This window comes from Neolamprologus multifasciatus, chromosome 22, assembly GCF_963576455.1.
Source record: "Neolamprologus multifasciatus chromosome 22, fNeoMul1.2, whole genome shotgun sequence".
NCBI classification, from domain to species: domain Eukaryota; kingdom Metazoa; phylum Chordata; class Actinopteri; order Cichliformes; family Cichlidae; genus Neolamprologus; species Neolamprologus multifasciatus.
The window spans coordinates 7136392-7162193 of NC_140459.1; the positions used below are offsets into that span (position 1 = coordinate 7136392).

The 25802-nt window shown below is 41.9% G+C and overlaps 2 protein-coding genes across 2 annotated transcripts; one reads left to right on the forward strand and one right to left on the reverse strand.

Annotated features, from left to right (window-relative positions):
• Nucleotides 1–903: 903 nt before the first annotated feature.
• Nucleotides 904–5369, forward strand: LOC146492791 (zinc finger protein 706). The gene is made up of 4 exons (XM_085148458.1): nt 904–1036; nt 2556–2706; nt 3926–4054; nt 4378–5369. Exons 2-3 carry the CDS (start codon nt 2572–2574, stop codon nt 4019–4021), a joined length of 231 nt encoding a protein of 76 aa, XP_085004584.1. The 5' UTR covers nt 904–1036; nt 2556–2571; the 3' UTR covers nt 4022–4054; nt 4378–5369.
• bmp8a (bone morphogenetic protein 8a) lies at nt 3362–23752 on the reverse strand. The gene is made up of 7 exons (XM_085148452.1): nt 21055–23752; nt 12623–12815; nt 11490–11638; nt 10832–11011; nt 10636–10712; nt 10347–10457; nt 3362–7888 (listed from the first exon to the last, which is right to left on the reverse strand). The coding sequence occupies exons 1-7, from the start codon at nt 21536–21538 to the stop codon at nt 7739–7741; spliced, it is 1344 nt and encodes a 447-aa protein (XP_085004578.1). The 5' UTR covers nt 21539–23752; the 3' UTR covers nt 3362–7738.
• Between the last annotated feature and the right edge of the window lie 2050 nt (nt 23753–25802).

The following is a 25802-nucleotide window of genomic DNA, read 5'->3' on the forward strand; positions in this document are numbered from 1 at the left end:
TAGAGACTATGACTGGTTAAGAGAGAGAGCAGGATGATATGACATGGAGAAGGAAGGTAGATGTGTGAAAAAAGACCAAGTGGAAGGGAAACAAGGCTGGGAGCATTAGAAGTAGATTTAAGGTGTTGTGTCATGCTGTAGATAGGAAGCAAAATGGGGTAGAGTTAGGAGGAAGAGCATGTTAGTAATGTTCTGGAGGTACAGAGAGAGTCAGACAGGAGTTTGAAACTAAAAATGGAAGGGCTGATGTTGAATCACGTCAGTGTATATGCCCCATAGATTGGATATCAATTAAGAGAAAGAAAAATTCTGGAGTAAGTTGGATGAAGTGATAGAGATTGTAAAATGTAGCTAGGCAGCATCAGATGTTAGTCTGTCGGACAACTTTAGAAATCCAAAAGAAGAAGTGGGTGAAGACAGAGTCAAGGATTAAATGGTAGAAGTACAAGAAGGAAGAATGTTGAGAACTCTTCTAAACCACTCTCTGAGGTGTTTGATACATCCTCTGGACAGAGGAAAGAAAATAAGGAGACTTGGTGATGTAATGAGGAAGTGCAGGAAAGTTTTCAAAGGAAAACAGCAAAGAAAAAGTAGGGTAGTCAGGAAGATGAATAAAGTTGACAGGAGTACTGAGAGGCGCCATGTACAACAAAGAGAGAGGAGGGAAAAACAAAGGCTTCTAATCAGAATACCTTTATAATCCCTAAGGAAATTATGTGAAAATTAGAGTAAGTTGTATTGGAGGCAAGACATTAAGGAAAGAGAAAATTTATTGGGTGGGCTTTTGTTTTACAGATTGAAACCAAGCATAAAATGAAATAAAAAAATAACAACTATAATAACTCAGGTGTATCACAACGTCACTCGTTCGGGGCTAGATAGTTATGAACGTGAAGCTCCGCCCCGGTCCTACAGGGGGCGCTGCTGGTCTCGTTGTCACATTTCAAAGCTTAGATAAAAGCCTCCGCAGCTTCCTTTAGCACATTAAAAAAAAGAGATAACGACAAAGGAGCGAAGGCAGAGCCGCATCTCGAAGGTAAAACCGCAGAAAAATCTCCCTGTTAGGGACCTGTTATTTATTCTGGCGTTTTTTAATCCGGATTTGTACTCAACACTGCTTCGTCTTCAGTATAAAAACACCGCACAGCTCTGTAACTCGCGATCACGTGTAATATCAGCTTCCCTAGCTAGCTCAGCTAACAGGGTTAGCAAGGCGGCCCCGGCTGAGGAGAGGCCCGCTGGCGGTGATGACGGTTTCCAGCTGTTTATTTAACATTTTGGCAGGAAAACAATACAAAGTCAGTGGCATCGGTTAGTTATTAGTAACCTGTTAGAGGCTGTCCTCGGTCGTCGAGGGTAGCTGCTGTTAACGATCTTTAAAGGACTGAAAGTTGTGATGATTTGACGCCTTTACTTTTTTTTATGAGAATATACACAGGGTCATTAGTGGTGCTTGATTAATGCGTGTTGTTCCCCTTAAGATCGTTTAATGGTCGGCGCCGTCCGGATTTCCAATTGTATTGATATCAAAGTCCTTCTACAAGCTAACCTCTCCACTCTGCAGCCATCTTAGTAACGCCCCCCAGGCAGTTATGTTTGAAGTGTTAAGTAAATCAAGTTTGGTTGTTGGTCCCCGGGACCATAAAATCTGTGTTGATGCGTTTGGAATCACTGTATAATTCAAATCGTTTAAAATGTGTGAAAAGTTGTATCTGCAGTCGCATCCAGACACTGCTACAGCAAGTCACTTGAGAGATTATTTTTTAGTAGATATATAATTATAAATATATGTTATAACGACTAACCTGCCTACATTTTCTTTGATTAGTCGACGATTATATCAGTAACTCTTCTTACTACTGACCCCGTAGTACTGCAGTCACATCATCTAGTTGATCTCCTGAGGGTACGTGAGGTCACATAGTCTGGTTTCAAGCTTCGGTCAGTTCCTCTCGCATTCAGTGATCCTTCTTCTATCGCGCTTGGGGTGATGATATCTCTCCCTTGTAGCACGTGTGTTGTACCTTGTCAATCTCTAGCTGTGAGAGCATAGGGGGGTCTAGCCTTAGGACTGGATACAGACACTCTAGGTGGGAATCAAACATGCAATTCCCGCTCCAAAGGCGTGAAGACCATCCGACTCTGCTAGATCAAACACACCGTGGTGACCCCACAATAATAAAGGTCCACTCAAGAAGAGATTGTGGCTGCTGGATCACTTTGACAATTAAAGAAGTCCGTAATCATATAATACAAATGTTTAATACTGAAAGGTAAAATCTGGCACTTATACAGAACTTTATGAAAAAGTTAAAGTAAATTTTTCCAAATGTATTCCAGCTATGCCACAAACATTTCAGTCAAGCTCCCTTCACCAGAGAGTAATTCAGTGTGCCAATAATCCAAATCAGTTTGATTATAAGCCTTTATTGTCTGAAGAAAAAAACTCTTAACATGTGGTTATCAGATCCCTGAAGATACTTAATGCAAAAGAAATGCACGACTATAAGGTAGGTTCTTGTGCCGTTATAACTTGTTGCCGGTCGTTCCTGCAGGTTGAAGCTGAGGGCCATGGCTCGTGGGCAGCAGAAGATTCAGTCCCAGCAGAAGAACGCCAAGAAGGCAGCAGAGAAGAAGAAATCTCAGGGCGCTGACCAGAAGACTGCAGCCAAGGCCGCTCTGGTCCACACCTGCCCTGTCTGCCGGGTAAGAAACAGCCACCGCTTCTGCTTTCACCTTTGTTTTTAAAATGTTGATGCTTCATATTTTAAGATGTTAAAACAATCAGTCAGCAGCTGCATATGTCATGTGGCTGGGTTTGTGCATGTGCGAGACGAGGGAAACTCTTTAGAGCAGTGATTCTTTCTGTCTGTATGCACTAAGATCAGTAATTGTCATAGGTTCAAGTTAATTGCAGGGAGTTTATCGTAATGGTCACATAAACATCTCGGTTAAGTGCAACCAGGGCCAGAGATGGAAAAGGTCAGAGGTCATTTAGCTGGGTTTTTAAAATGTAGCTGTTCTGTTTACGGAGTCTGAAGTGATTGAAAGTGGAAAGTAGTTTGCATCCACTTTGGTAATTATTCAGCTGATGGCCACAGATTAGGTACGTTTGAACTTTCTTACCTTCTCAGGTTCATGTGCACAAATCCACTGTGTGGATTATTAAAGAGCAGGTGGATCAGTCCAGATGTTACACCTTTTTTTTTGTTTGAAGGATGTCATCTTCCACTGTTAGGCTCACGTTCAGGTTGTAGCTACAAGCTGCGACAGTCTCAGACGTTAATGTGGAATAACTTGTTAGCAGGATTGATTTTACATGAATTTTAGACAAGTTTTTTTTGTACTGGAAGCTTTTTGGTTTGTTTGTAGTCTGAATAATGTTAACCAATCATGGGAAGGCTTTACCTGCAGGTAAATGGTCTGTGTGGAAAGCAAGAGAAACTTTCAGTGGCTGAAATTAACTGTAGAAATTTGTCAGTTTAGCTTTTTAAAATCTGCATCCTAGTTTGAACTGTAAACACTGAAACACAAGACAGGAAACCAGGCTTGAATATCTTTCTGCCATCAGCACTGGAAACCCCAAAACTTTGAATTTCCCCCAGAGGCTCAGTCAGATGATGGCTGATAGTTTCAAACATTGTTAAACTCACAGTTCTAGTTGGTGCATTTTCGGTTAATTCTTTAAGGGCTTTGCCCCCAGTCAGCAAACACAAAGTGATCTGAAACACGTAAGAAAATAGTTTATCTGATAAAGATTTTCCTGGATCAGAATCTAAGTACGGTAAGCTAACATACTTAGGTTAAGTAAGGCTGCTGTTGCCTTACTTAACCTGCTGTGCCAGGGGAAGTGAAGCCCTGTTAATGGTTGGAATGAGACCTTTTTGCTGTTTTGTTTCTCATGCTTTTACTGTCCTCCTTTCAGACACAGATGCCCGACCCCAAAACCTTCAAGCAGCACTTTGAGAGCAAACATCCCAAGTCCCCCATGCCTCCCGAGCTCGCGGATGTTCAGGCATAAAGGACTGCTGACTGGACCTGAACCTGAATCTGGGTGAGTAGTATCTGTAGTGTTTAAAAAACAGTGTTTCCCACTCTCCAGGTTTCAAATTTAGACCAGAATTTGCTCTGCCAGGTTGCTTACTGGTCAGATTTGTGTTGTATGATGTTGGATGCACTACAAGTCCTCCTCGGACCGCAGCTGGCGTCGGTAGTCCTCATTTCTGCTTTGGAGACCGGCTGTGAGTTGACGGGTCCGAAAGCAGATTGAGAACTTTCTTGATTCTGTTTAAATTAATATTGGAGTGAAACTACACAGCAAACACGAGGAAACTGTGTTTAAACTGTAAACATGACCCCACAAACTGTTGCTTACAGATACACAATGACTACGGATTAAACATCGACTCGCGGCACCTGAAGGACGTTGGCGACGAACGCTGGGACCTCTCACGGACATCGGGTTGGGGCGGATGTGTGTATGTGCTGTGTACGTACATGTTTGTGTAAGAGAAAACCGTAATGATGGGGCAGGCGTACACCAGCAGCCCAATTTTATATTTATTGTGTACAACTACCTTGTTATTCCAGGTTGGGGAGGATGGGGAGGGGGGAAGCAGAACCAGCAAGATTATCTGTCTGCTTACACTGAATCAAAATTGTGACTAATGACGGGGATCTGGAAAAGCTTCAATAGGATGTAAAATAACATTTCTGAATGTGCGTCTACCTGACAGCCGGTTCTATTGAAACGGCGTCGTCCAATGAGGCGACGGCACATTCACTTCACTCTCACATGGACGTGGCTCTGCTGTCGGGTCAACTCTTCAGCTCTGATTTTTCTTTCTCTCCCCAAAAAATCCCAAAATTGGCTCCTTAAGACGACTAAACGTTTCCTTTAACTTCCTGTCTGTATGGTCGGACTCCACAGCTTTGCCTCCTCTATGCTGCTGCTGCTCCACAGGTGTCCACACTCGGTAACACCTTACAACAGTACCTCACGTGAACCACACAGCAAGTCTATAACGCACTCTTTTTCAAATCTCTTCCACTTGGACTTCTCAGTGTCATCCTTCTTGGCAATAACACCCCCCATCTTTGTCCCGCCTCAGTTAAAGCAGGATTTGTTCTGTAAACCAAACGCGCAGCTCTGTGCTCAGTGATGCTTTCAGCTGTAGTTTGAAGAAGCTGTACGTAGCCCCAAAGGACTGAGAGAGAAATCATTTAGTTCAGAAACTGCAAAAGATAAGAGTTAAGGATTTTCTTTTTGGGTCTTTAAATCACTAGCAAGCAAAAATAATTTGTTTTCACTGTAACTTTTTTTTTTTTTTTTACCCTTTTCAATAAATTGAAAAATGTATTTAATGTGATTGGTCTGCTCAGATGCCTTTTGTTCTGCATGAGAATCGTTTTTGTGTGTATTAGCTGGCCTGACTTGAACGTTACTCAGACTGTGACTATTAACGGTTTTTAACTCAGACTTACTACTTCAGGCTAACATAAAAAGAGGTTTAGTTAAAAGTTGGGGATGGATTTGCATGAAATTTTGTTTTAGAGGCGATGATTTCAAGACAATTTAGAAAATATCAAACTATTCTGGATCCACGGACTCGATGCAAGGTGTGGAGCAGTCTTGGTCTGCTCCTGCTGAAATAAATGCAGTCTATTTAATTCTTAATATTAGCACGAGTATGCAGATATTTATAGACAAGAGTTCTGGTAATAGACGTGTTCTGGTTTGCATTATTAGTCTGAATAATGTTAATTGGACAGTCATGTGATCGATTAAGTGCTGCCTACATCTGTCTATGGCTACAGCCCGCACTGGTGAGGCAGCGATGATGATATTAATTTAACCGCTCTCTTTGCTGCTGTTTGTTTGTAATCATAATTTTAAACACTCGGTTCATTTTTAGCACATCCTGATGAAGAAATCACTTTAATTTGTGATTTTATTTATTTTTTTTGATTGAATATTGGTGACGATAACAGATGTGACTTTTTTTTTTATCTATTAGCTGTAATTCTAGCAAGATTTAACAGCTTTTTAAGCTTAATACGTTTAAGCATTTGCAGCACTAACTGAATACAGGTAAATTCTCATGGTTGTTGGTGAGATACAGCTCAACAGTTTACTTATTTAAAACATGCCTTCAGCATAAAATCTGTGTTATTCTTAAAGAATCGGAGAAACCGCAGAGCTCCAATTTGATTTTAGAGCAAACATAACGTGCTCCAGACCAGCTACATGTTCAGCGTAAGTCACAGTTGTGATTTAGCCTTGCTAAAAGCAGCACTCACTGTTCCTCCACAGAGTTACCAGTCCTCACATTTTCACCATAAAATAATTTATGATCCCAAACGTCTTGATGCATTCTCAATCATCCAGGAAAATAAGTCTCCAAAAGTTGATTCTGTTCATCTGGACGTAGCGTTTTCTGGTAGAAACGTTTCGTCACTCATCCAAGTGACTTCTTCAGTCTCAGCTGACTGCAGGTTTCCCCAATCTAATAAACAGTACATTTGCATAATGACTGAAACCAGCCCACTGAAGGAACAATGGGCTGTGAGGTCTTGCTTAAAACTTGCAAAAATAAAATTTGATTATTTACACGCCTCAATCTCAAACTGATATTAAATGTACTGTTTATTTTATATTAACTGAAACGTTTCTCCCAGAAAACGCTGCATCCAGATGAACAGAATCAACTTTTGGAGATTTATGATCCCAAAGTTTGGAGCACTGGTGTTCTCGGCTTTGGGAGTGGCTACTGCAAATACTCCAGTACACCCTACTGTTTCCACACTGGGTGGAATAATGCAGCTGTGTGCAGGACTGCTTATACATAAATGTGAAGGCACTTCCTCCGTGGAAAGCTCGTCTCTTCTGTCCTCCAGATGCATTTAAGGACTTGAGACATCCATCAGGCGTCAGGCTGATTTCCAGGTTTTAGGCAGGACGATGGAGACACTGGTAAAAAGCCCATCATCACGTTTACTTTCACACCTGTTGAGACTCTGGTTTCACAGCAGCTGGCTTCAGATTGGACTCAGGTTACAACCTGTTTGCATTTCACTTTAGTGGAATAACTAGGATTTGCTTAAAACTTGCAAAAATAAAATTTGATTATTTACACGCCTCAATCTCAAACTGATATTAAATGTACTGTTTATTTTATATTAACTGAATACAGTTTAATAATCTCTGCATATAGATTTTTCTTATAACAACAGTAGTGCTGTCAGTTAACAAAAAATAATAATAATCAGGCATCACTGATGGATTTCCTACCATCTAAAATCATCTGCCTTCATGAGAATTTAAACCTTTCTGTAGTAAACTAAAGTCTGTGTGGTTTGATGCTGATAGATTAGCTTTTTTTCAATTTGAAAATGTATCAAAATAAGAGAAATGTCCAAACATTTGCTCGTAACTCTTCCCTGAAGAAGCTAAACGATGTTCAATGTGAGCGTACATTTATGCCATTTCTGCGATGTAATCGTGCGCCTCGAATCGATTGTTTTCAGCACGTTTAGAACGTTTTTGTGAAGCCAAAGAGTCTCGGAAAATGCTGAAACACTGACAAAGGAGAAATCTGAACTTTAACTCTGAAAAACGGGACCACTCAGACCTGCTGGATGAGATTTGTTGGTCCTTCATCATCCAAACTGTTCATGTTTCTGCAGCGTCTGGAGAAATAAATCACCCTTTATACATTTTCTTCTAAGCCTCGGCCGCTCATAGACAGCCGCAGGTCTTGACCACCATGTTGCGATGCTTTTTGAGGATGACGTTGTTGTTGTCGTCGTAGAACAGGACGGAGATGGGGCTGAGCTTCGTGGGGGCGCAGCACGCTTTGGGGACCTCGTCAGGCTTCAGGATGTGAACCTGCCAGAGCGAAATACAGTTAATGCTGTTATACTAAAGTATATTTTAGATATGTAACAGAGAAGGGACAAAAATAAAGTCTATTATAAGATTTAGGTATGTTGTAATCAGGTGTTTACAGGAGTTAGAGTCTGTTGGCAAGTTTTAAGGACTTTTATTTTACCACGATGTCCAACTGAGACCCAGATCTGTTCTGCAAGAGAAGCTGCTCAGTGTGGCAGCCATACAGACTCACAATATTAAAACAGAACATGAAGTATAGCATGTAACACATGATACACGAACACTCAGGGCTGTGCAGTTAACAGATTCATGAGTTTATCCATGATATGAAAACAAAATCATGATAAAATGATCGATGTGCTGCTGTTTCTTTGTTGTTAAAGCACGTCTATTTGCGTTGGCACCGCAGACGTCCAAATTCTTTTTTACTTCAAAATAAATTGGAGAAAACTAAACAGAAGAAAGTAGAAGAGAAACAATTTAACATAAACCAGTGACACTCTGCAGCCTGATCAACCCTGACAGTCTCCCTTGGATGAGGATGTGTACGCCCGACGAATCCAAGGTCCACTACTGACGATGTGTCTTAAAAATCTTAATACTTTAAATATTATACTCTAGATCAGATTTCTAAACCTAACCAAGGAAGTAAAAAGAAATAAATGGTAGAATAATTTGTGATAAAAGGCCGAAAGACCGTGTGAAGTTGACACAACTGATGCGGTGTCCCGCTGGCAAAGCTTCCGAGCTGCCTTTCTTCAGGGTAGCCATCCCTCAAGACTTTCTCCATTTGAAGCAATGAATTATCAGGGATTGTAACATCTGGTCCTCTTACTGAATCAGTTTGTGTTTCTTTTGTTATTTCAGTTAAATTAATGAAATAAAAGGAAATGCTCCTAACTGAAAAGATCCATTTCATACACTCCAAATTTGTCCAAACACCGAGTGATCGTATAAAAAACAATTTGGATGTAATTAATGACCAGAACATTTGTGATTAGGATTTTCTTTCCTGCAGCGCAACAATTACCAACAACTAAAGAAAAACAGCCACATGCCTCCTTCACCACATTTCTTACAGTGTGTAAATTCACAAACCATCGGCTACAAGTGCAGATCTTTCTGTAAAGTTTCTGCGATGTTTATTAAAATAAAAACACTTCAGATTTGTGAAATCCCACATAAAAAAGAATGACTTGAAAAAGTAGTTCAGCTCTGAAAGAATGCAGTAAGAGACTGCAGAGGCGCAATGATAATATGTCATAGGCACAAAAGTAGAGGCCACAAGTTCACAAATCCACACCTGCGCAAACCCAGATGGTTGCATCAGTCGTGTTCAGGAGTTTACCCAGTCGCACATTCGGATGCAGGAGCTGGGACTGAACCATCGATCGCCTCAGTGGGGTTAACGTCTGGCTCTGTGATGGCCAGTATGTGTTTGAAATGTTCCTCAATGGCTGTATCCCAATTCAGGGTCTGCAGCCTTAAAGTACGCAGCCTCAACAATCCTCAAGGGTCGCGTACTTAAAGACCGCTAAGGCCGGAAGTGCGAAGCTTGTGAAATGGGACGGTCTAGCCTCTGTTGCGCTGCCCAGGTTGCCTAGCAACCATGATACTAACAGCTGGAAACGTTTCATACAGCTTTGTTTGACAGAAATGAAGGAGAAACTCTTTTGTTCATTTGCTTGTTTGTTTCTACATGAGCTTTGATCATTCTCTGTAAGATTAAGCTCAGCTATTGAACGGCGTATATTTCAAAGTAAAGGCTGTAAAACCAAGTTAGTACAAACGTCACTAATGTCACATAACTTTGCCGACATGTGGCCAACAGTAATGTTTTAATGTTCTTCGTTATTAAACATTTGCACATAAATAAGTGACATAATATTCAGTACTTACTTAAAGTTTACTCTTCGGGCGCCCCTCATCCGCCGTTTTTTTCGGCAAAATTATCCACACCCACCGCCGCGCTATGCATTCTGGGATATGTTGGGCCACGAAATCTACACTGCCATGTCCTTAAAATTCAGGGAAATTAAGGACGCATTTGAGGGCCGCATTTCGAGCAGCCTTTGAATTGGGACAGCCTTCGTCGCGTCGCGGTGACGTAATCGGCCTTAAAATGCGGCCTTTAAGGCTGCAGACCCTGAATTGGGATACAGCCAATGAGTCCGTCAGGGAAGCAAAAATCCACTGATGGAATAAACATGGTTGCTCATTAGACTCAGGTGGTCAGCTGACCTCATTTTTTGGAAACATGTTAAAAATGCACAATGTTGTTTTTGTTGGTCGAGTAGCGCGTACACACATCAAGCCAACAGGAGCAACAAATTGACTGAAATTACTACACGAGGGGCCCACAGGGAAAGGTAACAAGCTTCACGGTGTTTATTTTATCTGTATCTTTATTCTGACATGACTGAGGTCAGGATGTGATCGACTTGTGTGTACTGACCACTTGCTGGATGAGGGCGTGGTTGGTGGCGTTCATGCAGGCGCCCAGAGGATAAAAGCACTCTCCATCACAGTAGTACGCCGAGTATCCAGTAGGAGCCAAAACCCAGTCCTGAGCACAAAGACACAATTATAGTTCATGATACAGGAGCCAGAAGCTACAAGTTTTATCTAATCTACAAAGAAATGTCACGTATGAGAGCGACACATAAGACGTTATATCAAAGATGATTTAACTTTTATAGGTCACTAGTAAAAAGATGATTAACATAACGAGTAGCAGGACTGACCTTCCAGCCCAGATCGCTGAAGCTGACGTAGAGTTCGTGCTTTTTACAGGGCTGACCTCTGTTTTCAGAATTACGTTCTGAAGGAACAACAGAAAAAAAGGTGAAAATTATTCGCATGATAAAACAACGAGTTAAAGGTTTTAACACGTCATCAGTAAGGCCTGTAATCCCAGAGTGTGATTGGCTGGAGCCTGACCTTTGAAGTTGGGGACTGGGAGGTCGTATTTGGGTTTCTTTCTGCGGGGATGAGGTTTAACGGCTCGCGGCGGCCGACACGGGACCTGGTTCTCCCTGAAGAAGGTGACCATGAAAGGCTGCTTGGAGCGAGGGCCCCTCCGACCCACCAACCCAATCCACCCCCCAGCCAAGGAGCGGTCTGAAAGAAAAGTGTCACTTTATATAAAACATATAAAGGTAAAGAAGCTGGCTAATAATTATGGAGACCTTAATACAGGGTGTTGACCTCCTGAGGCCACACCCTCCCTCATTACATAAATACACATCACCTGATCTGCTTAAGTCCAATAAGTGTTTAAGTTTTTACAGCTTGGAGTTGGAAAATATACATAAAAATTGTGATATGGTCAAAATACTCCCTACTCACCAAGCCCAGTATCAGATAAATAAGGATTATTTTGAACTGACTTATGCAAAGCTACACTCGATGAGTCCAAGGGTGAAGATATGGAGCTGGAAATGAAAATAACATGACCTGTTTAAGTATTTCCCACTGATTAAAACCACAGGGCAGGAAAGCAGGAGATAGTTGGAGGTTACAACCATATAAGGCGATATAATGGATCTAATGGCACTGATCGAAATGAGCATCGTGTTGGGCCCAGAGGCGCACCCACCTTCTTCTGTCTCTACGTAGAGACGTATGCCCATGTTGCTGCGGGGGTGGACGAGCCAGTGGTTGGAGGCTGAGGTGACGTCAAAAGCCAGCCAGCCCTCCTGTCCTGCAGGTACCGACTGCATGTCCAGCAGCACCAGCTCTGGCTCTCTGCAGGAAGAGGACGAATAGAAATTTAGAATTTAGAAGAACAGCTTGGTGGTTTCACTTATTTGATTGAGCATGCAATCACCAAAATTAACTATATGGTCAAAGGTCTTTTGATCTTTTAGTTGTTTTACACTTTATGTAAACATCTACATCTCACATGCAGAGCAGGTCGTCTACTTATTGGAAGGTTGGTGGTTCAATCCCTGGCTGCCCCCTAGTAGCTCTGTGCTTTGGATACAAAGCACTTAGGCATAGAAAAAAGTGCTTGTTTGAATGTTTGTGTGATCGGGTGACTGAGTCTCCTTGTTTCTCTCCTCTTTGGCCTCGCCCTCCAGCTGGTCGCAGCAGATGCTCCACCCTGAGCCTGGTTCTTCCAGAGGTTTCTTCCAGCTAGTTTATCTTCCACTATAAAGCACCTCAAAGCCACTGTGGTTGTGACATAGTGCTATAGAAATAAAATCAAACTGCACTGAATGAGCAGCTGTGAGGTTAGGATCTGAATGCTTCTTCCAGCTCTGGTGTTTTTCTTGAGCACACGCAAGTAAACTTGATCAGTCTAGACAATCGTAAACACTCGAGTCAGCCTGTATTTATCAGTTTGACAGATGACGTCCTTTACGGCTGTTATAAACAAGACTTCAGATGGTTTTATTTTCACAGACTGCAGCCAGGCTCGCGATCTTTGAATCTGTGTTTTCAGTGTTGCTTTGATCTGATTTGACCTGCTGATTTCACATAAAGTGTTTATCGGTCTAAGCTTTGTGTTTGAACCAGTTAGTGTTAAAACAAAATAGGGCTGAGGCAGAGGGGGATGTGTTTATAGGCTTATACCCATAAATTTAAAACAATATAAAGACGCTAAAGACAGGCTAAAGCGTCAGAAGGCCTAAAGCTGGCCATGTGGGACTAAAATCAACTAACTGAGACCAAGACTGAGAAGGAGAACTACCGTAAAGGAAGAAAGACATAAAAGTGAGAGGAAACCTCTGTCTATTCTCTCGTTTGATCTCGTAGACGGAGATGTGCAGCGTTCGGTTTGCCCTCTGACCCACCGTCAGCGTCTTATAGATACGAAACTCTGCCGCAGTCACCGTCTCACCCTTGGGGAGAGGGGTGAGGTCAAAACGAAACTCCTTCCAGTAGGGACGAGGCTGCAGGAGGTCACGCTCCTGCTCCACTGCACACGGAAAGAAAGAATAGGGGAGATTCATCAGCATGGCTTTTCAGAAGGAGCAGATTTGATCCAGAACTTTAAATAGAGTTAGATTGTAAACATTTAGATGATTTGACTGTAATGCTGAAGTATTTCAAGCATACATTCTGGAAGATGGAGGCACAGATGCTCAAGCATCATTCCTGGTCAGTGCATGCTGGTCCTGCACATTCATACGAGTCTGTAAATGAGGGCAGTTTCTTGCAGAACACCAGAATAAAGCAAACAATCAAAGAAAAAAAGGATAAACTAAATAATGCAATAAAAAAAAACAAAAAAACGCCCTAAAAAACATTAATCAAGCCTTAAATGTATGTTTATGGTTGCATGATAAACTAAGAAGTAAATCAACTTTCCATGATGCATGAAGTAGAAGGAACTCAAACAAGGGCAAAAAAAGCTACCAGGTGAAGGTTTGTTGACCAACACCACTCGCTGTTGGTGCCAACATCAGATTACAAACTGTTCCTGTTGTGCAAAGTACGGGAAAAACGGTTTCATCCAACCAGATCTGAACGGTTTGTCTGAGGAGTTTTAGTTAAATGCAGATGAAAGAGGAGAAAATGTGTGTAACTGTGGAGAATAAAGGAGCAACAAAAGTGAAGAAGAGGAGCAGCAGTGAGCTCATCGGGAAATGAGTCAGAGAAAAGGACAGAGGGAAACAGTGATGAAAGAACTATTCACATCTTTGTAACACAAGTAAAAGATCAGACAGAAAGGTGATCATTACAATTTATTCCTCATTATTTTTATTAATGATAATTTACTGCTGTAGCTGCAAAATATAAAAGACAATTTAAACTACTGTAAAGTGCAAAAAAATAAAACAAATAACTATTATACCCTTCACGGAAAAAATCACACCAACTAACTGCTCTCAAGAAGCAGAACTCAAGCCAACATTTCCCCCAAATGTATAAAAGACCGACGTGTTTCTGTTCGTAAGGTCGCAGTTTTAAAATGGCATTCTTTTATTGCCCACCAGGGGGCGACAGCGCCGCCTGCAGCTCCGTCTCGCTGTGACCCGATGACTCATCGGCTCAGTTGCTAATGGTGATTCCGTGATAAAGGAGGCTGTCAATTACAAATCAGGTGACTGCTCCCACCTTTTGTGGCCTGCACTCCACGGCTGCACGTCGTAAACAAATTCTTCTTAAAGGTTTCAACTATTTTTTCCTGTTAAAGCTTCATAGTATTAAATAAATAAGCTGTTCGGTTCTGTCATTTATTCTTCTAGCGAGGAACAAACACTTCAAAATCATATAAATACTGGAAAATACAGAAAAAAGACAAATAATTACAGGATACAGTAAACACTGGTCAGCCTCAACATTAATCTGTGGTCATCATATCTTTTGAGCACTTTCGTTTGTGAGCTAGGACAGTAATTAAACCTCGGTCTGATGTATCTTAGATACTCGATCTAAGTCAGTAAACTAAGTTAAAGACCTTTGTTGAGTTCTTTAATTGGACAAAGTCTTTCTAGAAGCAGGCCCCGAGAGTCTGCAGCCAATCTGAGAGTGATCTAAGTTAACTGGATGTCTAGAACCAGACAGGTCGAATAAATACTGGTTAAAACTTTGCTCGGAAACACACCCTTTAAGAGCTTTCCCTCCCCCTTAAAGTTCAACTTCTCCCTCCAGCTTCCCTGACATAACTTTTATTAACTTTATTTTTTAATCTTTAGTTTTATTTTGTTTGTATTGTTTTGGCTTTTTAATATTTATTCGATCTGCAACAGTGTGCCGCGATCCTGGGCTTTGCAGCACAGCGTTGCTCTGAAATTAGATTATTTATGTTATTTATGCAGCTGACGGCGATCAACGAGTTTAACAGCTACAAACCAGGAAGATTCGAACTTACAGTTTTTTCCTGGTTGCTTTGGTTCGCTTGATGCGATGCTGTGTGAAGTCCTTTTAAAGCATAGCAGTTTTTCTCTATGAAATGCGTTAGCTTTATTTCTTCATGCAAGTCCTCACATGCACACCTGTTCTGCACTTTCTCAGCACAAAATCAAAGTATTCATCCAAGTACATGCTCCCAGCATTCACGCTCAATTCGCCTAGTGCCAACATTTGTGACCTTTGTTATGATTTTTGTGATATTTGTAATCATAAAAATGTTTCTTACCATGAATTTATCAGTTTACTTCACTCATAAAATGATCAATAATCACAAAGCAATGATTGAGTAAAATGCAACTGATATATAAAATGAAAGGTTTATTTATTCAAACTCGTATAAACTGAAAATTTACCAATCAAGTACAATTAATTTGATCAGATTCCAATAAATTAAATTTTTTACATATATTGGGGGGGAAATGCCAGTTTAAAAGGCTTTAAGCTGATTTTAAAACTCACAGATTAAATTGCAAAGACTCACTTTTAGTTTAGATTTGGGGATGGACAGCAAACCCTGATCAGAAGATCTACTGGTAACATTTGACTGTTTGGCTTTACAAACACAAACGGAGCCATTACGAGATTTACTGTATCAACTATAATGGTAGGCATAGATGACCACACTTAAGCTGAGGGTTCAGCTGAGGTGCCCTGCTGAAGGGCACATCAGGAGCTGCTGAGAACATGCGAGCATGAAAAGTCCTTCAGGGTTTGATCGTGACTCACAGGAGGAAACCCAAAACATGACACGAGGTGGAAAAATGCAACTGAGGCCTGAATCTGTAAATGCAGAGGTGAGCAAGTGAACACACGCCCTCGTACATCAGCACAGCGAGTGTGTGTGTGTGTGTCCGTCCTTGTGGAACCCTTCATGGACATAAAAGTCCTCGTCACTGGGGTTTGGTCTACACACACACACACACAGAGCATGTTAAATAGAGATACTCAGCAGAGGACACCCCTCATGGGTTGGGCGTGCGCATATCAGCACACACACACACACACACACACGCTGCAGCAGTAATTAGAGACACTTAGTGCTCTGAACCGCAGCAGCTGCTCCGCACACACACCACTAATTGCAGCCCTGCCTGGTATTTTTAGTGTCGCTCCCTCCACAGCAGTATTTTCATCTCAATTCAGACCGTTGGCTTTTTTTGTGTGTCAGTGGGCCTTTAATTCTAACCAGCTGTGTCTTCCCATTACATATGCACCGACACACACACGCTCGCCTGTTTCATTCAGCTTATACGAACCACACGCACTGATTCGATTAGTTATTCGAGGAGCTGCTAAATATATTTGGTGTGCGGTTGGATGCTTCGTCTTTTTGTTGTGTGAAAGTTCACACACTCAGCCTGAGGTCTTTATTTCCTGCACGATATCTCGAATGTTCTCTGTTCGCCTGATGTGTTTTAGCCGCCCTTTTAAGTAAGTTCAGTGAAGTTTTAGAGGTTTTCTCCAAAGGAAACTCTGTCCTGAGCTGTAGGTGATTATTAAAGATATGAGTCACCTCTGTTTACGAAATCGTGCCGCTTTGGGAGATGACACGCTGTGCTTCTGCAGCGCTGACTGATAAATTTCAGGGTGCTTTTTCTTTTCCGTAGCAGAGCAGATTTATTTTCTGTTTCTGAAAAAGCAAACCTCTCATTTGAAGCAGTTCATTAGAGACCCCGAGCAGAGAGCGGGTGACGTTTCCCACGGTGAACTGGGGGCAGATCACCATCGAGCAGGAGGAAGGAAACCATCGAAACAGGATGTTTAATGTTCAGGCTCGGACAGATAGGCATCAGCAGGGCTGCGCTGTCGTGTTGGTGGACGCATAAACATCCACACAAGGAGGCCAAGAGGCAACTTTCAGCAGTATATTTTTTTCGGTATTAAATGTTATGAATTTTCTTAATGGATTAGTTTTTTGTTTGGGCTGCAAAATGTTAGAAAACACTAAAAATTCCAAATTAGTTTTTCATTTCTGTTCAGCTTCACTTTCCTTTCTCTGAACTGTTTAAACATGTTTAGGGTCAGTTTAGTGTGTACATGCTGGGTGGTCACTGTCAGGGCCATGTCAGTTAACATATAGTACAATATAAACACAATCTTCCTCATGCTGGTAGTGTTGGAACCCCAGATAGCAAGGAGACATTGAACAGATGTTGATTTTCCATCTGAACCATCAGAATCGTCAGGCTTGAAATGTCAACACAAAACCAATGTTGAAACAACATTGAAATACTGATGAAACCTGACACTGACATTGAAATAACATTGATTCACTGTTGTTCTGTCATCGTTGATTGTTGATCTATTTATAGTTGACAAGGTGACAATAATCACGTTGAAAAACCATTGATTTATGGTTGAGCGGGAAATTAAAGCTGCTACCACTTGGACTATTCCATAGCCCCCCCCTCTCACAGTGGTACATCCCTTCAGGTAACCATTGTCTTGTACAGTAGAGCGGGACATTAGATTTACTCTCAGCGGGAATTGAGCGGAGAAGGCATCAGTTCATGCACTGCACTGGCCTGCACCACGATTAATATAAGGTAAGAATGAATGACTTTTGTTCTATTCGTTATTTCCACGGTTGCATTTGAATAACAGTAAAAAACAAACAAACTTGTTAATGTAAAGTTTCGGACAAAATGTGGGAGCCCAAAATTGTGTCTACTTTCATCTTACAATCCGGCAACAAATAAATTGCACTGCGAACAAAGTCAACAAAGAAAACATTTTCGTTTCATACTTTTCCGTTATATTCCCTTACAAAGCTAGCTTTGTAATGTACATTTAACCAAACTGTATTAGTATTTTTTTTTTAACCACATAGTATCATTTATTCCCATAAAATCTATAAAAATGTTTTTGTTTGCTTGCTTCTTAAATAATATAGTTGCTTAGTACCTTTGTTGGTGATGGTAAACTACATGAACTCATGTAGTTTACATGAACACTTTCTTGGTGATGCTCTGTTTTTGTCCCCTATTAATTGACCTCCATCGAGTTCATGCTAACCACCATTTTTCACCATAATTAAAAGATGGGCATAATCAGTGTGAGCCTTTACTTGAAGATCTCTGTTTTTAAAAACAGACATCATGAGAGAGAGGTACATCTGAGTGCAGTGACTTTTCAATCACACTGTAAACAGCTGCGAGACAAACCTGCTTTATTGACCTTTTTTATTGTAAAGGGGACATAATTTACCAAATTGACATCATGTAATATTAGATGAGACTTTAATTTAATGATCTTGACCGTAAACGTATCAGGAAAGTGTTTACTGGGGTCATAAATAAAGCCGGAAGCACGGTTGTTTTACAACCCAGTCTTCAGCAACAAGGGGAGTCGCCCCCTGCTGTCCATTAGGAAACAATGCAGGTTTAAGACATGCTCTCTTCCACAGCATGTCTTTTATCCTGTCTTCCTTCTCTCACCCCAAGTTTCTTTCTGTTAAAAAGGAGTTTTTTCTTCCCACTGTCGCCAAAGTGCTGCTCAAAATGCAGTTGGGTTTTTCTCTGTATGTCTGTAGGGTCTACCTTACAATATAAAGCGCCTTGAGGCGGCTGTTGTTGTGATTTGATGCTGTATAAATAAAACTGAATTGAACTGAATTAAGGCTCAACCCAGAAAAATGTCTGAACTAAACTAAAAATAACAATAAACTTAATTTCATATGCAACTACAGTTAACACTCTACTTTTAATGATAATTACTAACTTCCTGTTTGAATGTATTGAAGATTATGTCCAGTTAATCCATGCAGCCATTATTAATGAAAGCTGAGTAAAATGATCTAAAGAAAGGACGTTAAATACGTGGATCTGCTGCAGAGTGTGGATAAGAAGCAGCCAATAAAGGGTTTAATTCAGCCCACTGGGTGGTGGAAAAGTTTTATATGAAGAGAGGTTTACTTAAAATATACTTCTTAGTGGCTCATAGTCCGTTTCTGTCATGTCACAGTCGTCTTACAGATAAATACTCAAATGGCAGGCCTTTATAGCTGACAGATCTGCAAAGGATCTGTGGTGAGGTGTTTGACTTCGATAATAATGTTTCTGTGTGGTTTCGACTGACTGTGGAGAAACAGACATTTCAGGCTGTTTCATTCTGAACAGATGGTTCAGGAAAGGGAAACAGACTGGAGATGTTTTAGGTTATTACGGTGTTTCGGTGGTCTGGACCACATGTTGAGACAGTCCCTAAATTTTGATTGGCTGCAGTTTACAAAAGTCCACATAAATCTGCTAAGACACGAGCTGAAACAGAGATGTGAGGATCTATGAATGAAGCCCAAAGATGATCAGCAGAAGCAGCTGAAGTCTGTGACCATTCCTTCACATCATCAATGCCAAACGTTTCACCTGCATAGTTAGTGTGTGTTTAAATTAACAAACACATTGCATGCACCAAGTTTAGTTGTTTCACCCTACTTAATGTTAAATTGGGCTATTTGTGCCCTGGGAGGTAAAATTAGTTTGATGCCTCTAATTTGGACAGATTTTCACCTCTTACTTTAACCTCCTAAGACCCGAACTCTTCCACGGCATGCATTTTTTAATTCTTCTTTGATATTTGGGCTGATTGGGACCTGATGAATGTAAAAACAAACAATTACCAGATTTTTTTTTACCTACTTTTTGTTTCTAAGAAAAATGAGAGCCACAAAAGAGGATATTCGTTTAAAATTCCGATAGAAGAGTAGCAGTATAATGTCCTCGTAAGTGGATATCAGGCCCTTGTAGAGCAAAATTTAGTATTTTGGTCTAAATAACCCAAAATGTGATGTCCACATATGTGGACGCAGGGTCCTAGGAGGATAAAAATCAAAGTCCTTCATCTAATATCACAGGAGCAGCAGTGGACTGAGGCTGGTGGATTTTAGGAACCATGAACCGAAATGTAAACCTACCAATAAAAATCAGTTGTACTGACAGCGGGTTTAATCCGCTCTGCTGGAGGGAGAGTTAGAGGAAACTACATGAGACTAAAAATTATGGCGCTGTCAGTGTCATCAAGCTCACACACTGTGTAATTTTATTCCTCTGAGTTTGCGTTTTGTAGCCAAACCACAAAAAGGCAAAAACTGTCCTGTCATTCAAACCTGATGATAAACAGCGTTCCTCTCTTTAAGCTATAAGGAGCAGTCCAAAGCTTTAGGGAATGCTTAGACCGTTTAGTGATGCCAGATGAGAAGACCGATGCTACAGCTTTACCTACAGATGTTAGAGAATGAAAACTGGAGGGGAAACATCTGGGCTGGTTCCGTTTCAAGGTAATAAAATCTACTTGACGCCAACCGTGACCCTAATTATTACCAATTAACACTTTAGATCTTGTTTGTTTAATGGCTATAATAAAACGAAACTAAAACCTAGAGATGCACCAACATATCAGCAAAACACTGCCATTGGTTTTGTTGGCAATTCGATCACAGTTACTGCGCTGAAGACTTTAAAATGATTCAGTTATTTTTCTTGAAATTTCTTTGTTTCTTTGACATGGGAGAAATATGAAGACAAACAAAACAGAAAGACAACTTCATATCTAAAGAGGCTGAAGCTCCAGAAACACTCGTGGCTTTCACCGGGGTCAAGAAATATCAGTACCTGCTGAGAATGACATTTCCTGGTTTTAAATGTCTCGGAAGTCTTGCTTTCACAAACATTTACCTGACCATTTCATAAAGCCAGTTCTACTCTAATGAGGACCATAATTTACAAAGTGAACATCGCGTTGTATTAAGTAGGACTTCAAATTAGAAACTGAGAACATTAAATCATCAGGAAAATGTTTCTTGAAGTCAGAAATCAGGTGAAAAGTAGGGTTGTTTATCTATAGACGTCTACAGTAAGCAGAGGAGTCGCCCCCTGCTGGCCATATGAAAGAATGCCAGTCAAAGACACTTCCAGACCTGGACGTTAGGTGCATATTTTATATATCAGCTACGGTCCTATATTCCAACGATTAAAGGTACATTTTGTAAGTACTCGCTGCAGAATTTAACTAAAAATTTTACCACCAGGGGGCAGCATTTTACACAATTTTCCCTCAGGTTTTACATCACACCAGGCTGCCATTGTGCAACTTCTCATTGACTTACAGGTTACATAAAGGTGACGCTGATTCACTGCACCATCTTGTGGTACACATTGGTATTACACAAAAGAAAAGCATGGCTGTAGTTTAGCTACACCTGGTAACTCTTCACCCAGTCGCTGATGTTTTGGACATAAAGTCATTGTGTTGATTGCCTTAGTTTTAGGAAAATAAGTACCTTTAACAGTTTTATGACTCACCCAGGTTGACGAAGCTCATCACCGTGTCAGCCTCGCTGACTACTGTCCCCAGCGGCGGTGTGTGCGTGCTGAGGGTCGGCAGGGCCCCGCGGTTGACCTGAGGCGCCCCTTTAGATGACCCCTTGAAAGGTGTACTTGCAATAATCTCATTGCCTTCATCCTCATCAACCGACATGGCGTGGTACAGGTCCAGCATGAAGAGCGGCGCAGAGGACGGCGGTCGCAGCGGAGGGTGGGGTCTGGGTCTCCCCGGGAGACCCAGGATGGTCAGGATCTCCTTCTGCATCTCCTTCTTCTCTCGTCCACTAAGCTTCCGGAAGCTGGAGGGGACCACGGCCTCGGCCTGCTGGCTCCACAGCGAGAGGGAGAGCAGGAGCAGCAGGGAGAGGAGGAGCAGGGTCCAGGGGTGGATGGCGGACGTGGATCTGGCGCTCCCCGTGTGCGTCCGTGTCATGGAGAGGCTGTAAGAGACGGCCGAGGCCATGACTGTAGTCTGCCCTCAATTCTTCTCAAAGTTTCCCTCACAAATAATCCACTTCCCTCCTCGCGTCCTCCCTCACCTCCACCAGTGTGACCAGCCTGACCACCACAGAGTGCCTTCGGCTCGCTCCTGTTTGTGCCCCGACTGCTTCAGTCACCACAGACAAATACAACCTTGATTTATGCCCGATGTGTTTAGAAAACAGCTGCCTCTGGACAGGATGTGTTTACAGCCTTAAACTGCCTGTTTATCTCTCCCTGCCTCCCTCTTCTACCTTCTCTAATCTCCTCTCATCCACTTCTCCCTCACCTCTCAGCCGTGGAGCAGGAGAAGCAGAGATAATGAGAGTGAGAGCATAATTACAAGCTTTTCAGATGTGTTTTGGATATAGACAAACAATGCCCCTATGGAAGATTGCTCGAGGCTTTGAAGTTGTAAACTTGCAGGATGGAAAGCAATTTCAGTGATGAGCAGGTGCTGCAGAAATTGGAGTGAAACCGGAGAGCCGTATCATCAGGTTAGCTCCGACTTTTTCTCCACCGCACAAGGAAATGAAGCTCGCACCTGCAGTGAGCCAAAGATTAACCTCACGAGGACCATCTGCTGACGAGAAATAACTTCTGGAAACTTTTATCCAGTCTTCCGTGAGCACTTATTCATTCACTCAAGGCCGCTCGCCTCCCACACGTCTCTGGGGTGCCAGATGTCTCTCCTAATCCACTTTATAAAAATTGTTTCCTGACTGTAAATCCTTGAGAGGGGTGAGAGGTTTCTCCTGCAGTCCTTCGCTCAGCGTGAGCTGTGCAGCGCTCTGAGTGTTTGAAGCCTGAACAGTTGTTCAAGACCAGAAGGGAGTTTCCCTCCCAGCCTCTCCTCCTCTTTCAAGTCCTAAAACTTCTCTCTTGTCCTGCTTACATCTCATCAACCTCCCCTCCCAGTGGTCTCTTTGGGAGACCTCATCTCTCTCCTCCTTACCTCCACCCATCTATCTTTTCATCCTCTTATGACTGCTTCCTTTCATTGCTACTCCGCTTTAAGTGTCTGGCTGCCAGCTGCCTCGTTTAATGCTAAAACATCTCTGTTCGCTCGGTGAGTCAGAAGTCAGGAAGTCAGGGAGAAGCAATTCTTTACACGTGTAACCCTGCACAGAGACGCCAAACTGACGGAAAGGTCGTAAAATAATAATATCAAGACAAAAAGGCAACGTTTAAAAAATAAACCCTTTTAGAAGTTAGCAACAAGTTAACTTTAAATACACCTGTGAATAAAATGATACCCTATTTTAGTTTTCACTGATGGATTCTGGTTTTTTTGGGCTCTTTTTCAACAAAAACAACGGACGAATAATGACTGTAAATGAAAGTGCCAAAAACCGCATTTCCTCTCATGGCCAGGTGAGGCCGGCTCTACAAACTCAAACTAAAAACTGTATAAAATCAAAGCTTCTCAGTCATCCAGGCCATGGTTGCCTTAAATAGTTAAAATGATGGCAGCTGGACGACTTTGTGGTTCATGAAGACGTCTCACCTCTCGTCCAAGAGATTTACAACCTGATGGAGAGTCGTAAGGGCGTGGGAGGTGGTCCTGAGAGTTGTTGGCCCACCCTGTAATCTTGTGAGTCATTAAGGGTCACATGACCCAAGGCCAACCTAGCACCTAAAGGAGAAAGGACACTCGTTAGAGGGTGCTAATCTTCACAGTTTGGACCAAGAAGGCAGATAGTTTGACAGAGTGAGTGAAGAGAGGTGGTGGTTGACAACACCAACTATCAGACACCCACCATACCGTCTTGAGATCATTTTCTGGACAATTCAGTCGCCACTCACATCTAGACCCACATGATCTTAGTAAGTCTCACGATGGCGGGTGGGCAGTGTCTCACAAAGGCTTCAAGTTGAGACATCATCACAAATTAAAAAGATTAAGCCTCTGAAAGGTTTACTTGGTTTATCTGGAAAGCATGAAGGGTGAACTCTAAAAAGATCTCAGCAAATATAGATGTATGAACCCATAATCCACGTTTACAGGCAAACCTTGCTGTTATACCCTCCGTTTCCACTGCATTTTATTTAAACTTGAATCCGTTCAGTTCACTTCTGAGTTGGATGAATGTTTGTTTTCCTCTGTTTGCAGTTTAAAAGCTCTAAAATCTCCAACATCGCTGTTATCTTGGCTCAGAATTAACGTCTAACATAAGTCTGCTTTTTTCTGAAGCTGCAGGTTTCCCGTTAAGCTATTCATTAGTTCACAGAGCCTGTCGTGCAGCAGGCCTAATGCAAACACACTGTGTGCATGTGTGCGACTCTAAACCAAAAAGACTTGGAGGGAAGAAGTGACTCAAATATAGTAGTGAGGCCTGTGCCAGCTCGTGTTTGTGTACTCTTTGCTTCAAAGCGGCCTGGTACTTGCGGTCACTTTGAAAGGCATGAATAACACTGACCAAACCAAAGTGACCACGGTTCATTCTGTCCTGGCCGAAAGGGCGAGTCCCAAATGCCAGGAATTAACGCTCTGCCCCATTTTGTTTTCTTTTGCTCTTCACATCTGCAACTTTATGGAAGCCTCGTCTGGAGAGATAAAGGGGAGAGGAGTGAGAGGAGATGAAGAGGCGGAGGTGAAAGAACAAACAGGGAGTTAAAGAGGAGAGAGAGGGGAAAAAAATGTGCCCGTGTGCCCTCAAAACCATACAAACCCAGCATAAATGAAAAATGACATTCCTGCGAGACAGAAGTGGTGGAACAGAGCGAGGACTGTCATCAGAGGGAGCAGTCTGGGATGACAGATGGACTGCAGGCAGGACGGGCGTTGATGGATTGAGAGTGGACAGAAAATGAGAGGAGTGCGAGTGTGAGTGTACACACAGCTGCAGAGGGTGGACTCAGACCTCATCATCTCCGGTGGAACCACCAAATAAACAGGACGGAGTTATTTTCAAATCCTCCATCGCCGTCTCACACCGACACAAACTGGAGAGCTCGAACACGACGAGAAACACATCAGGATTGAGAGGAGGGAGCTCAGATTATTGAGATTACTTACTCCACCACCACCTCCCCTGGGGTTAGCGCCTCGTCATGTACAGAAGAGACGATCCAGTCGGGCGTGCCCTTATCTGTAACAGCGTAATTACCTAAAAATGTCCGGTGTCTGTGGGCCGCTGTCTGCATGAGTGAGTGAGTGAGTGTGGGCACGCACATGCAAACCAGAGAAAGGGGAGACATAAAGGCCTTTTCCATTAATTAGACTAGAAATCCTTAAATAAAAACTAATGATAACAAAAAACAAGGAAAACAAGCGGGGAACATCACTTTAAGACCTGAAAAAAGTCAATGTACTCACAAAAATACCCCTAACTGACCAAGTGATGCTACCCATCTCGCAAAATCAGCAGACTTTCATTTTTAATATCATGTAAATGAAGAAATATTATCCATTTATCGAGTGCAGTTATTATTTTTTTAAATGGTCACTCATTCAGTGCAGGAGTATCTGACTCTCTGGTCTTTGTGAGTTTTAATTTAGGTGGGCGGGCTAGTTAAAGCCATGCATAAAAGCCACACGGCTTCCATTCTTGCAGTGCAGGGGTCTCAAACTTCAATGAGCTGTGAGCCACTGCTGGCACGGTCACCTCATTGTTCATGCAGTACAAAAAGACCCCAAACAAACAAGAAAACTCCCACAAATATTTCCAAAAATCTAGTGTTTTGTTTTGTTTTGTTAATTTTTAAAATATTGTGTAACAAGACAAAACTGCAAACTCACTCTTAACTAACTGAAGCTTTTCACTGAACAACTAAATAAACCAATGGCTACTCTTTCTGGTCAGACACGTGGCAGCACTTCTGCTATAAATGTTTGTATTTAACAAAATAAAAATGCAGACATAAGTGTACACGTTCGTTTTGGACTCACTGAACTAACACGGCCAATCCCTCAACATGTTTGTGCTCTCTGCTCATGTTGCCTTCATATTAAATCATTTTTTACTTTTAAAGACTTTAACATTGCACTCAACAACACACAAATCCTCCCTGATAAAAAAAAGTTACTTCTGGGGCCAAATTGCATTACATTTCTTCAGGTTAATATAAGGGCCGCAAGTAGGGGTGACGTGGGCCACAAGTTTAAGACCCTGTTGTAGTGTAAAGAGGTATTTTGGGAGCAGATTTAATAAACTGCCCGTTTACAGATCAAATGATCAGAGTACTCTTGCCCTTAACAACAGTATGGCTCTTATTTCTTTATGACCAGAGCTATGAGAGAGTCC